At 46.4% G+C, this 12,512-nt stretch overlaps 2 protein-coding genes and 1 non-coding gene across 4 annotated transcripts; all 3 read right to left on the reverse strand.

The window, feature by feature from the left end:
• Positions 1–609: 609 nt before the first annotated feature.
• LOC117410190 (large ribosomal subunit protein eL18) lies at positions 610–6,429 on the reverse strand. Its single transcript, XM_034016647.3, has 7 exons — positions 6,223–6,429; positions 4,540–4,626; positions 4,131–4,238; positions 3,283–3,381; positions 2,297–2,420; positions 1,491–1,560; positions 610–775 (listed from the first exon to the last, which is right to left on the reverse strand). Exons 1-7 carry the CDS (start codon positions 6,223–6,225, stop codon positions 700–702), a joined length of 567 nt encoding a protein of 188 aa, XP_033872538.1. The 5' UTR covers positions 6,226–6,429; the 3' UTR covers positions 610–699.
• LOC131728713 (small nucleolar RNA R38) lies at positions 3,618–3,690 on the reverse strand. Its single transcript, XR_009322802.1, has one exon. It is a non-coding gene; the product is annotated as a small nucleolar RNA R38 (small nucleolar RNA).
• Positions 6,430–6,949: 520 nt separating the features above from the next.
• Positions 6,950–11,331, reverse strand: LOC131696595 (mpv17-like protein). 2 transcript variants are annotated; one of them, XM_059019706.1, is made up of 5 exons: positions 11,277–11,331; positions 9,077–9,512; positions 8,766–8,836; positions 8,399–8,428; positions 6,950–7,965 (listed from the first exon to the last, which is right to left on the reverse strand). In XM_059019706.1, exons 2-5 carry the CDS (start codon positions 9,447–9,449, stop codon positions 7,777–7,779), a joined length of 663 nt encoding a protein of 220 aa, XP_058875689.1. In that variant the 5' UTR covers positions 9,450–9,512; positions 11,277–11,331; the 3' UTR covers positions 6,950–7,776. The 2 variants fall into 2 exon arrangements, with proteins under 2 accessions (XP_058875689.1, XP_058875688.1); XM_059019705.1 differs by lacking the exon at positions 11,277–11,331 and adding an exon at positions 10,397–11,062.
• Positions 11,332–12,512: the final 1,181 nt, after the last annotated feature.

Genomic DNA, 12,512 nt, shown 5'->3' on the forward strand with positions numbered 1-12,512 from the left:
ACAGAACACTACTTTGTTTTGTTTACGACTTCCCTGGATAAGGGCGTCTGCTAAGAAATAAATTATACTTGTGAAGAGACATGCGGGAGCAGAACGCTGTTCGGTGTATCCCGACCCATGTGGTCACCAGTGTAATTCACTTTCCTCACTGTAACAAACCCACTTAGGAAGATCAGGTCAAATAACGGTTTAATCTGTTACACCCTGAAGGTACACACAGAACCGAGCCGTACAAACGCGTTCTTAAAATACATCACTGACAGGAATCACGGAAAAATAAACTCACTGTTTAGACGGTCAGATCCAACCTGTCTGTGCATTTCAAACCCTGATTCCTGCACTCAGGTGATTTATTTATTTTGCAGGATGCATGTCCCTTGTAGATTAAAGCAAGGGTTGCCAAACAGTGGATCACAGGACCAACACGTAAAATATCTATAAAAATATACAAAACCACAGAAAGCAATGAAATACTAAAAGAATATTCAAATAAAAACATTTCTTTTTCATTTTTCTGACACGCAGCTCAACTCTGGCAGCCGTTGCCTTTAAGAATGAAGGTTTACCAACACACACGTCATGCTTTACGAAGAACAACACCACAAGCAGTTTTTTTTTTTTTCTGTGTGACACCAGTTTTTATTATTGTACACAAAGGGGGAGGGGGCAGGTCGAGAGTTGCAGCAGCACCGGCCCGGATTAGTTCTTGTACCCACGGCTCGCTCTGCGTCCTCGGGCACGCTCGAACTTGCGGCCCTTGGAACGGATGTAGGGCCTGCGGATTGAGAAGGGAGGGAAACGAGAAGGTTAGCACAAGGCAAACGGAACGAGCAAAAACACAACGACACCAATATATACTGAGGCGTTTATACAGAGAAACACAACAGCACTGATATACTGAGGTGTTTATACAGAGAAACACAACAGCACTGATATACTGAGGTGTTTATACAAAGAAACACAACAGCACTGATATATACTGAGGTGTTTATACAGAGAAACACAACAGCACTGATATATACTGAGGTGTTTATACAGAGAAACACAACAGCACTGATATATACTGAGGCGTTTATACAGAGAAACACAACAGCACTGATATATACTGAGGCGTTTATACAGAGAAACAACAGCACTGATATACTGAGAAACCTCGAGGCCTCTCAACGCACAGCCCGGCGCTTGTGCTGTGCCGGTCTCTACAGTTTTAACAGCAGCCCACACGCAGCTCAGTGCTGTTTCCATGCCACTTATTTCTTCCTTGACAAGCCTCAGGAATTCATGTTATTCAACAACTTATCAGAATCTGACAGGGATAACGATCATCATCGGCTTGCACACACTGCAGGTAAACTTAACAGAGATTCAGCAGTTCTGAATGCTGCAGTGCAGTGAACGCTAGTGCTGGACAGTGCAGTGAACGCTACAGTGCTGGACAGTGCAGTGAACGCTACAGTGCTGGACAGTGCAGTGAACGCTACAATACTTACTTGGTGTGGCTGTGTGGGGTTCCTGGTGCCTTTCCGAAGTGCCTGTACACTTCACGGCCCTTACGAGGACCTGAGAGAGGGAGAGAAACAGATCAGAGAGGATCTAAACACACTTCATCTACTGAGAGAAAAAAAAACCCACAACAGGAAAGACGGCATCGTGAATGGAGACAGTGTCCTGATTACTGGCTGCTTCTCCCAGGCCTCATTAACGAGGAATTCAAGTGACACCAACTTGAGAGTCTGACACTATGGAGTCTAATCATCGGCCTGGGAGAGGAAACAAATTCAATACGCTCGGCTGCAATTCTGCTTCACGATTAAATAGGTCAAGCAAGGCTTCGTCTCTATTCATGTCATGCTGGCATTGTTCAGTGAGTAACGAGTCCACAGCCAGCCTCAGCCAAGCACACAGCAGGCACTGCACAGCACAGCTAGGGCCAAAAGCTTATCGTCACCCAGGCGAATTAACAAACCTGGCTTCATAAAAAAGGTCAAATAACTTGCACATCAAAACTCGGACACGAAAAAGTGAATTGGTGCAGCTTCTACAGCGACCTGCAGTCAATGACACTCCACTGTGTATTAATCTAATGAGTGAATCCTGAAGAAGCGAGGGCACGCGAGGCTTCGGAACGCTCCCAATACCTACAGCACAGGAAGTGCGGGCACATCATCCTAGCAGGATAGTCCAAGTGAAAAGCTGAACACGAAAAACATGAGGGGCTTGTGAGAGTGTGTGTCAGCGTGCCATCAAAAACACAGAAACACTTTCAGAAATTAAAAAGACCGAATCGTTGACTCACCCGACAGCAGCACAGTGCCGTGACCCTTAGGGGTCGCCAAGGCCAGCTGGTCAAAGGTCATGATCTGACCTCCAGACTTCAGGATCCTGTTGCGGGCTCCGTCAGTCACCCTCAGAGCACACACCTACCAGGAGACAGAGAGAGAGAGGCTTTAGTTTAACAGTTAGAGAAGCCACACATCCATGCTACGGCTGTTAACAGGAGGAGAGACGGGACCACACAGCCTCCTCCATGAAGCTCAGCTCTCCCAGGCCTCATTAACGAGGAATTCAAGCGACACCAGCATTGGAGTCTGACAGTTCTGAGTGTAATCATCGGCCTGGGAGACGAAGCGTTAGCTTAGTCATGTGAGCAGCTGCTGCTCAAGTGGGGTCACTGCGCGAGCACCCCGTCCTGCACACAGGACACCAGGCTGCGTGAAAGAAACCGCACACTGCCAGCGACTCCACAGCTACGGGCAGAGGTTTTGCAGCACCCAGGATTTCAGGGTTAACATCATTTAGATCCTTTATTTATCATATAATCAAAGAAACTACAAAACACTATCGCAAAAGTCTACCGGAAGCCATCACAGTACAGTAACATTTCCTGTCAGATTTCAAAATGCCACACTCCAATTTCAGTTTTTCTGTACATGGGAAACCTACAAAGCGCTGGCGTGTAATTCAATATGTCAACGCAACATTATTCAGCAGCTTTCATTCATTCTACTGATGCAAAATGAGTTCATTCTATAGGGTGATGCAAGCCTTTTGGCTACGGCTGTACATTATAATTTGACATTATAAAGCAGGTAGACACTACAGTCCTAAAGGATTCATAACTACAGTGTGGTGACGCCATCGTGACCGCACAGGAGTGTGAAGCACCGGCTGGTTTTCAGGTAGCAGTATCTCAAGGGTTTGAACTGGCTGGAGCTCAGAATGGTTTCAAGCCTGCTGGAGGCGCGTCGGCAGGACCTGGTGTTGAGTTTTGGGAAGACTTGCCTTCAGTTTGGGGATGTCCTGGATGCGCACGTCGTCTGTGATCGTCCCCACGATGACAGCGGTCTTGTTTTCACGGCCTGTCAGCTTCATCTTACGGATCTGAGGAATCGACACGGAGAGAGAAGTCAGACAGGTTCAGACCAAGCCGTTTCAACAGCCTCTACTGTTTCAACAGAGGCCAGCTGCGCATCTAACATCAACCAAATCCAAGTGGCGTCTAAAGAAGATTTATTATTAACGAGAAACGGTATTGAAAAGACTCAAATCTGAAGTGACAGCATTGTTACAGCATCACAGTGACGGGGTGGAGAGTCAACGGCACAGACTGAAATAAAGCAAGCCTCAGGAATTCATGTTATTCAACAACTTATCAGAATCTGACAGGGATAACAATCATCATCGGCTTGCACACACTGCAGGTAAACTTAACAGAGATTCAGCCTTGGTGCACAAAAGACAATTCACACTAGTAACACCGTGGCTTGATAAAAGCAATAGAATTAAAAAATAAAAACAGGTTAAATAAAAAGCATTTTGGGTCAGTAAATACTGGAATGGCAGCTAACATGCTCTCGATTGCACAAGTTATTTCTTTAAAGATCCGTATGCAGTTTGAGATTCAGACGGCTGAAGGCTGGTTCCTAGGCGTGTGGGTGTTGTTACAGATTAAAAAAACATTCTCATTGCACAGCACATCGCAGTCCGCTTTTTAAAATGAGCTCAGGTCACGCCAGACGTTCTAATTAAAAAGGACACACCGACAGGAGTCTTGGTTCAAAGTAAAAAGCGTGGGACTGCTGTGCAAGGAGCCTCCTCTCCAATCCTGGGGGGCAGGGAGGGGCACTTACCAGGCGGGACAGGGAGAGAGGAGGGCGATTGGTTCGGCTCATGAAGAGTCTCTTCAGGACCACCTTGTTGAAGGAAGCATTGGAGCGACGAGCAAGGAACCTGTAGAGCTGAGAGAGGGGAGGGACAGACAGACAGACAGACAGAGACAGGTCAGCACAACCACACCTTCAATCAGTCACAGATCTATCTGTAGACAACTCTCCCAGGCCTCAGGAAATGAAAATCTTCAGCAGCTTATCACATGATGACAGGGATAACGTTCATCACAGGCTTGGGGGTGCTCACACTGTATTTGTGTTGAATTCAAGTTCGCTTCTTTCCGTTTTGAGATCTAGCAATCACTTCAGCACAGTACAGACCCCGGTCCAGACGCATCACAATGCAGAGTGAGACTGGAGCTGCTCCTACCTTGACCAGGAGCCTCAGGTAGATGTCCTGGCTCTTCGGTTCTTTCCTGTGGACCTTGCGGTCTTTGTTGTGTCTGATATCCACTCCCTGAGAAAATAAGAGAGTTAGGAATCAAGCGCTGTTTACACCAGCTCAAAATCTGACCCACAGCCTCGATAAAACCAACACTTACATGAAAAATAACAATTAAAAACACACACAACAGACCTGGACTACATTTAAAATGGTTTGTCCAAGTCCTGGTTGTTACACCTTTAGACTTCTTAAACATCTAAACCCATAACGTTTTAATGCTCCCAGGCCTCATGAACGAGGAATTCAAGTGACACCAGCGTTGGAGTCTGACACTATGGAGTCTAATCATCGGACTGGGAGGCAAACTGGACGGACAACAAGGGGTTTACAAAGCTTGCTTTCAAACTGTGTAGCTGCACATCTGCACAGCCTAGTTAACGGTACGATTTGTATTATAAAAAGCATCTAATACTGTGCAAAAGATGCAGGTCGCACAAAACTGACCAAGACACCCTACAACGCATGCAAACTAAGAGAGTCCGTGATATTTAAAGTGAACCCTGACCGTGAACCCCACTCAACTCCACATGTCCACAAAGCCGCTCACGGATCACGCTTTTGATTTCCGTATCAGCTCATACAGCGGATTGAAATGGCCTCCAGAATGAACTCTTCATGCAATAAAATATTAACCAAAAACATTGGTTCTCACACTGTAACGCAGTGTACAAAACTTCAATACTATAACACATTGCTCCACGTATTTATCATTATCGAAGGTGCAATACCCTTTCTTAGACATTACTACACACTGTACCCACACAGCGCTAGATGCAATGCTATTGTACTGAATGCAATAAACAAACCACATGTAAACGGGAAAGATTCCTCCGTGTCTAACCGGCGCTACATGGCAATGCGGATTTCAAGGCCAACACGTGTACAACTATGCCGAGCTTTAAAACGTGAACGTGGACTGTATCTGCAAGACTGCATTTGCGAAAGCGCGTTTATAAAGCAATCAAGCGAAACGGGCAATGCAATCGCAATATAAATAAAAATACAAAAACGCCTCCGTTTTGTGTTAACAAGCATAACCGGGCCTAAACACCACGGCGATGAAAGTGCTTGCGCTGCTATAAGAAACACGAACGAAACCGATTCACCAGCAAGAAACGTGTTTTAAACACAAACGCTTACAAACCTGACAAACTAAAATGCCACGCTTTGTGTGAGTGTGGCTTCAGGGTACGGACCGTGGCGTTCAGCAAACGCGGGCATTCACTTAAAAAAAAACCCAGAAACAAGCGTGACCAAGACTTCAACAAGAACAACAACAGTTTATTTTTTATTATTGCTATTTTGAAGATATCCAACATATACACCATATTGGAGAAAATCCACCATTTCATCCAGTTCCCGTTCATTTTCAAGAAGGTTGAGAAAACTTATTTCACCCATTTGCAAGATGAACGGCCTGGATTTTTAAACTTTGCTTTCCCCGGTAATTTATAAACACAGGCGGCTAATGGTGGTCTGGAAGGAAAGCCAAGGTTATAAGATCTCGCTATCAGCGGTTCTTGGGGACTGGGAAGCCCGGTGAAGGCGGATGAAAGTGGATTTTCTCGAATCGGTAACACAGACAGAGAGATCAGTAATCGTACCCACCATCTTGGAGTCCGGGCGGAAAGGAAAGAAGCTGCGCTCGCTCTCGCGATATCTCTCTGGCTCGGGGGTGGAAATGGAGCGCAGGGCACGTGACGGAGAACACACTTCTGATTGGACAACCGGGAAGCCATGTAGGTAAAGGAGATTCCCCACTGAAATTAACCGAGTGAAGCCACAGCCTCGCCATGTTAGGTAAGGAAAAGTCTTTTGTCAATAATTAAACATTCTTATTTTCGAATTAAAAATCCATACCTGTTTATCGTGTTGAGAGAGCTACCATTTAGAATCACGTTAATAAGTAAGCCATTGTGGCGGATCCCTAATGCCTACCTTATCGTCACTGTTTTGTGAATAAAGTTTATGTGTATATATCATGTTTATACTACTTCAGTTAAAGATAGGAACGGCGTTAGACAATAACATGTTGATTTTCGTTTTATTATTTTTTTTAAAAACAACAGTATCATTTACATATACAAACACTTCATTGGCAAAAATGTCAGATATTTGGACCACATATTGAGCTACAAACTACATCACAACCAGAGAGCTAATACTGCACCAGAATGCAATGCTCGCAGTGTTTGCTGTGTTTAGGGTCTGGTGTACACTGTGCTGCAATGCTCTCAGTGTTTAGGGTCTGGTGTACACTGTGCTGCAATGCTCTCAGTGTTTGCTGTGTTTAGGGTCTGGTGTACACTCTGCTGCAATGCTCTCAGTGTTTAGGGTCTGGTGTACACTGTGCTGCAATGCTCTCAGTGTTTGCTGTGTTTAGGGTCTGGTGTACACTGTGCTGCAATGCTCTCAGTGTTTGCTGTGTTTAGGGTCTGGTGTACACTGTGCTGCAATGCTCTCAGTGTTTGCTGTGTTTAGGGTCTGGTGTACTCTGTGCTGCAATGCTCTCAGTGTTTGCTGTGTTTAGGGTCTGGTGTACACTGTGCTGCAATGCTCTCAGTGTTTGCTGCGTTTAGGGTCTGGTGTACACTGTGCTGCAATGCTCGCAGTGTTTGCTGTGTTTAGGGTCTGGTGTACACTGTGCTGCAATGCTCTCAGTGTTTGCTGTGTTTAGGGTCTGGTGTACACTGTGCTGCAATGCTCTCAGTGTTTGCTGTGTTTAGGGTCTGGTGTACACTCTGCTGCAATGCTCTCAGTGTTTGCTGTGTTTAGGGTCTGGTGTACACTGTGCTGCAATGCTCTCAGTGTTTGCTGCGTTTAGGGTCTGGTGTACACTGTGCTGCAATGCTCGCAGTGTTTGCTGTGTTTAGGGTCTGGTGTACACTGCTGCAATGCTCTCAGTGTTTGCTGTGTTTATGGTCTGGTGTACACTGTGCTGCAATGCTCTCAGTGTTTGCTGTGTTTAGGGTCTGGTGTACTCTGTGCTGCAATGCTCTCAGTGTTTGCTGTGTTTAGGGTCTGGTGTACTCTGTGCTGCAATGCTCTCAGTGTTTGCTGTGTTTAGGGTCTGGTGTACACTGTGCTGCAATGCTCGCAGTGTTTGCTGTGTTTAGGGTCTGGTGTACTCTGTGCTGCAATGCTCTCAGTGTTTGCTGTGTTTTATTTCTCCAGCTTGGCCCTGTCGCCCCTGGCAGGGCTGATACAGTTCGATATGGACCGGAGTAAGGCCTGCAGGCCTCGGTCTGTATCGTGCTGCCTGAGATAGCACAGGAAAGCGGTCCATACGAAGGCACAGCCTCCGATGAAGGCGGTCCGTACGACAGGGGGAACGAGGGAGAAGTTGACTGCCTGAAAGAGAAAGAGAAAGGAAGGGAATGAGGCGCAGCGAGAGGAGAGCAGCCTGGGGTTCAGACAGGGGATTCCCTTTCTGATAATGCAGTAAACATCAGAGGGACTCCCTTTCTGATAATGCAGGAGAATGCAGTAAACATCAGAGGGTACCCCCTTTCTGATAATGCAGGAGAATGCAGTAAACATCAGAGGGTACCCCCTTTCTGATAATACAGGAGAATGCAGTAAACATCAGAGAGAGGGTACCCCCTTTCTGATAATGCAGGAGAATGCAGTAAACATCATACTGGAATGTTTCACTAGGAAGTTAGTTGTGGGACACTGCAGTTTCGAATGACTGTACTTTGTGGTGTAATACCCGGCATGATCCACAAGAGGGAAGCAGAGATACAGAATGGTCAATGAGAGACATGGAGGTTCCATACTGTACCTGCACGGCTGACCAGTACACAAGCCCAGTCTGGAAAGAAGAACACAAGTGAAATACTGGTTATTCCGTTGGCATTACTGACATGAGTCCTGTATATATATATACAGCTATGGCCAAAAGTGTTGGATCATCCTTCAGAATTAACTCATTTTGCTTCGTAAAGTCGAATGAACCCTGCTTGAATAATGTTACGTTGACATATTGAATTGCACACCAGCGCTTTGTAGCTTTCCCACATAGTTTTCCACATTCCAAAAAAACTGACAACAATTGAGCAATGTGACATTTCGAAATCTGACATGAAATACTACTGTACTACTACCTTGGCTTCCGGTAGACTCTTGTGATATCATTTCATCTGTATTACCTGGTAGGACGGCCAGAATTTATTTCTCAGATCCTCAAAAACATCCTCCTTTCTGTCCAGAACACTCAAACCTACAAAGAAAAAATATATATAATTCCATTTAGTTTCCCAAAGGAGTTCCTGCAAAGCAGACAGCGCCACCCGTGCATGTGGCTAAGTGGTGTAACTGCAGTTTGTTTCTGTGATATTAATTGAGCCCACAGATGGGTTTTTTTGTATTAAAAAATACCATACGTTGTAAAGCAAGACACATGCCTCCCTATATCACATTGTCTATTGACTTTAGAGGAGGCTAGACGTGTTACTCTTACCAGTATAAAACGCAGTGATGGTCGCTGGAGCCGCCACCAGTTGATCAACAACCACTTTTTTCCCAACGTTTCTAGCTCCTCCCCCTGGAAACCCCCTCTCCAAAGCTCTCAACCAATAGAAATTGAAGTTGGCATGGAAGCAGAATCCAATCAAAGCCACTTTGGCTGTTTGGGAGAAGTCCACCCTTGACCAGAGCGCTTCCTGTCCAGCGACCACGCCCTTCGAAAGAGGCTCCGCCTCCCCCTGGGGTCCCGCCTCCTTGTCTCCCAGCATGCACTGCTGGAGCAGGTCCGCCCCGGCGAATAGGGTGCTGTACGCCACTACGTTCGTGGCCCAGGGGTGGGTCTGGAATACGTATCGCAGTCTGTACATTATCTGTGCAATATGGACTGGGGAGCAGCAAAGCAGGATGTATTCACTGGAGACCGGCAGCTACTGTGAGCAAAAACAAAAAGGAACATAAGAAAATTCACGAGCGAGAGGAGGCCGTTCAGCCGTCAGAGCGCCTCCGGTTCAGAGCAGCTCATTGATCTCAGAACTTTATCAAGCCGGGTCTTAAAGGAGCCCAGTGATTCTGCCTCAACAACATGACTAGGTATCCCTGGACAGCCCCTTCCATCCCCCTCACCGCTATCTATGTGAAGAAGAGGCGTCCCCTGCTTGACTTCCCCTGTTTGTCTAATTCGTGAAACAAGGTTCGTATTGGAAGCTGGTTGTTTAAAAGCTGTTTCTTTCCTCTCATGAGCATGACAGCATTGTCTGTCTTTTTACTTCCCCTCGTGTGACTCCGGTGAAGCTCTCTGATCACTCTACTACAGCACTGTAACTTCACTGTAACATCATTTAGATATTTTATTTAACATCAAGTCATTAAAAAAACGAAACTACAAAATGATATTGCAAAAGTCCATACCGGAAGCCATAATAGTAGTACAATAGCCTTGCTAGGTATTTTTTGTACACATCTGTAAGTTGCCCTGGGTAAGGGCGTCTGCTGAGAGGTGAATAAGAAGAAGAATAATAGTATTTCATGTTAGAATTCAAAATGTCACATTTTATGGAAAACGACAAAGCGCTGGTGTGTAATTCAATATGTTAATGTAACATTATTCAGCAGGTTTCATTCGACTTCATGAAGCACAATTAGTTCATTCTATAGGGGGATGCAAACCTTTGGCCAGAGCTGCACACTACAGCTGTATGTGTTGCTTTTCTTTTACGATCACACAGACAGGGACCAGGTTGCAACACACTGGACTTGCACACGTCCGCACGGTTCTATTTACTTTTCTCTTCTCCTATCTTTCAGTTTGACTCACCGGGCAGGCGACTGCACTTCTTGGAAGAGGAATTTGCGGTTTTCAAAATTTCTCTCTTCTGCACAATCACAGAGTCACACGCCAGGCTCCTCTCTTCTGCTCAATCACAGAGTCACACACCAGGCTCCTCCCTTCTGCTCAATCACAGAGTCACACACCAGGCTCCTCTGTTCTGCACAATCACAGAGTCACACACACCAGGCTCCTCTCTTCTGCACAATCACAGAGTCACACACCAGGCTCCTCTCTTCTGCTCAATCACAGAGTCACACACCAGGCTCCTCTGTTCTGCACAATCACAGAGTCACACACCAGGCTCCTCTCTTCTGCACAATCACAGAGTCACACACCAGGCTCCTCTCTTCTGCTCAATCACAGAGTCACACACCAGGCTCCTCTCTTCTGCACAGTCACAGAGTCACACACCAGGCTCCTCTCTTCTGCTCAATCACAGAGTCACACACCAGGCTCCTCTCTTCTGCTCAATCACAGAGTCACACACCAGGCTCCTCTCTTCTGCTCAATCACAGAGTCACACACCAGGCTCCTCTCTTCTGCTCAATCACAGAGTCACACACCAGGCTCCTCTCTTCTGCACAGTCACAGAGTCACACACCAGGCTCCTCTCTTCTGCACAATCACAGAGTCACACACCAGGCTCCTCTGTTCTGCTCAATCACAGAGTCACACACCAGGCTGTATCATGCTGAGTTAACTTTTATTGAACCAGCACAAAGTCTGTAACCCGACTCCGGAAGAATATCACGTGCCTGTAAGTTTAACCCTTCACAGGGCATGTGTTTGGTCTTTCATTCACCACACAGAAATTGACCAACACGAAACTAAAAGATAAACCAGTCAAAGCAATTGCTTTCCATACCTTTGCAGTGAGTTGAGGTTCAATGCAACCTTCTGGTCTGACTCCAAAAAAAAAAGGGGGGGGGGAGAATAAGAGCCCCCCCCCCATTGCTACCTCCTTGACAGCAGCTGTTCCGTGTGCTAAATATACCACAGGTCACATTACATTAGTCAGCTCAGCATGCAGACTGACTATCAGGAAGCAGAGCACACCCTCGGAACCTGGGTCTGCAATTAAACACACCCTCGGAACCCGGGGCTGCAGTTAAACACACCCTCGGAACCCGGGTCTGCAATTAAACACACCCTCGGAACCCGGGGCTGCAGTTAAACACACCCTCGGAACCTGGGGCTGCAGTTAAACACAGGCCAGTGTTAACCGTGCTCCTGCCTCCCCTGGTGTCGAAGAGGACCGATATGACTTTGCAGCAACCTTTTTACAGATGATAGAGAGCTGTGAGGACATGTGGTAACGATATCCATTGGACTGGTTAATCACAGTGTCGCAAACAGGAGATATAAGTAGATCCCTGTTTGTCTGCCTGCCTGCCTGTCTGTCTGTCTGTCTGTCTGTCTGTCTGGAGTGGTGGTGCAATTCAGTGTGATACCAGTGATGACCACAAGGTGGTGCCAAAGGACCATAAACTACAGGTCAAGTTGTTTTTGAAGCGCCTGAACGGGCCGTCGAGCTGTACAGTTAATTTATGAGTTTATTATCGCTGTTAACCCAGGGATCGGCTGTACTCCAGGAACCCCCGATACACGTTTCTACAGGTCATCAGCTGAAATCAACACATTGACAAAATCAGTTTGTCAATCTTCCAGTAAACCGCTTGCTGTAAAGGTCGTATTACGGGGGAGGGGGGGAGTGGGGTGCAGTGTCTCAGGGAAGCAACACAAACATGTAAACAGATTGCACTTTGACCAGGCAGCCTGCACAGGGCTGTGGTGTATCAGGCGATGTTTGACAGTGAACTCGTATTACCTGGTGTACCGGGAGGTGCGTGCTCGGGCCTGTCTGTGTTGTTTACGGGCGTGTCTAACTGCCATTGTGACCCGTCAGTGGGCGTGGTCTGTGCGAGAAGGCAAAGCGCTCTGATGAGAACCTGGACAATACTGCGGGAAACAAACACCCAGACACACCTTGCAGTGAAAAGCAAACACGGTTGTGAGATCTTTAGAACCGAGGTCCTTTCTTTCTTTCTTTCTTTCTTTCTTTCTTTCTTTCTTTCTTTGTGATAAAGTAGAGCTCACGCAA

Source organism: Acipenser ruthenus, unplaced genomic scaffold, assembly GCF_902713425.1.
Source record: "Acipenser ruthenus unplaced genomic scaffold, fAciRut3.2 maternal haplotype, whole genome shotgun sequence".
Taxonomy (NCBI): domain Eukaryota; kingdom Metazoa; phylum Chordata; class Actinopteri; order Acipenseriformes; family Acipenseridae; genus Acipenser; species Acipenser ruthenus.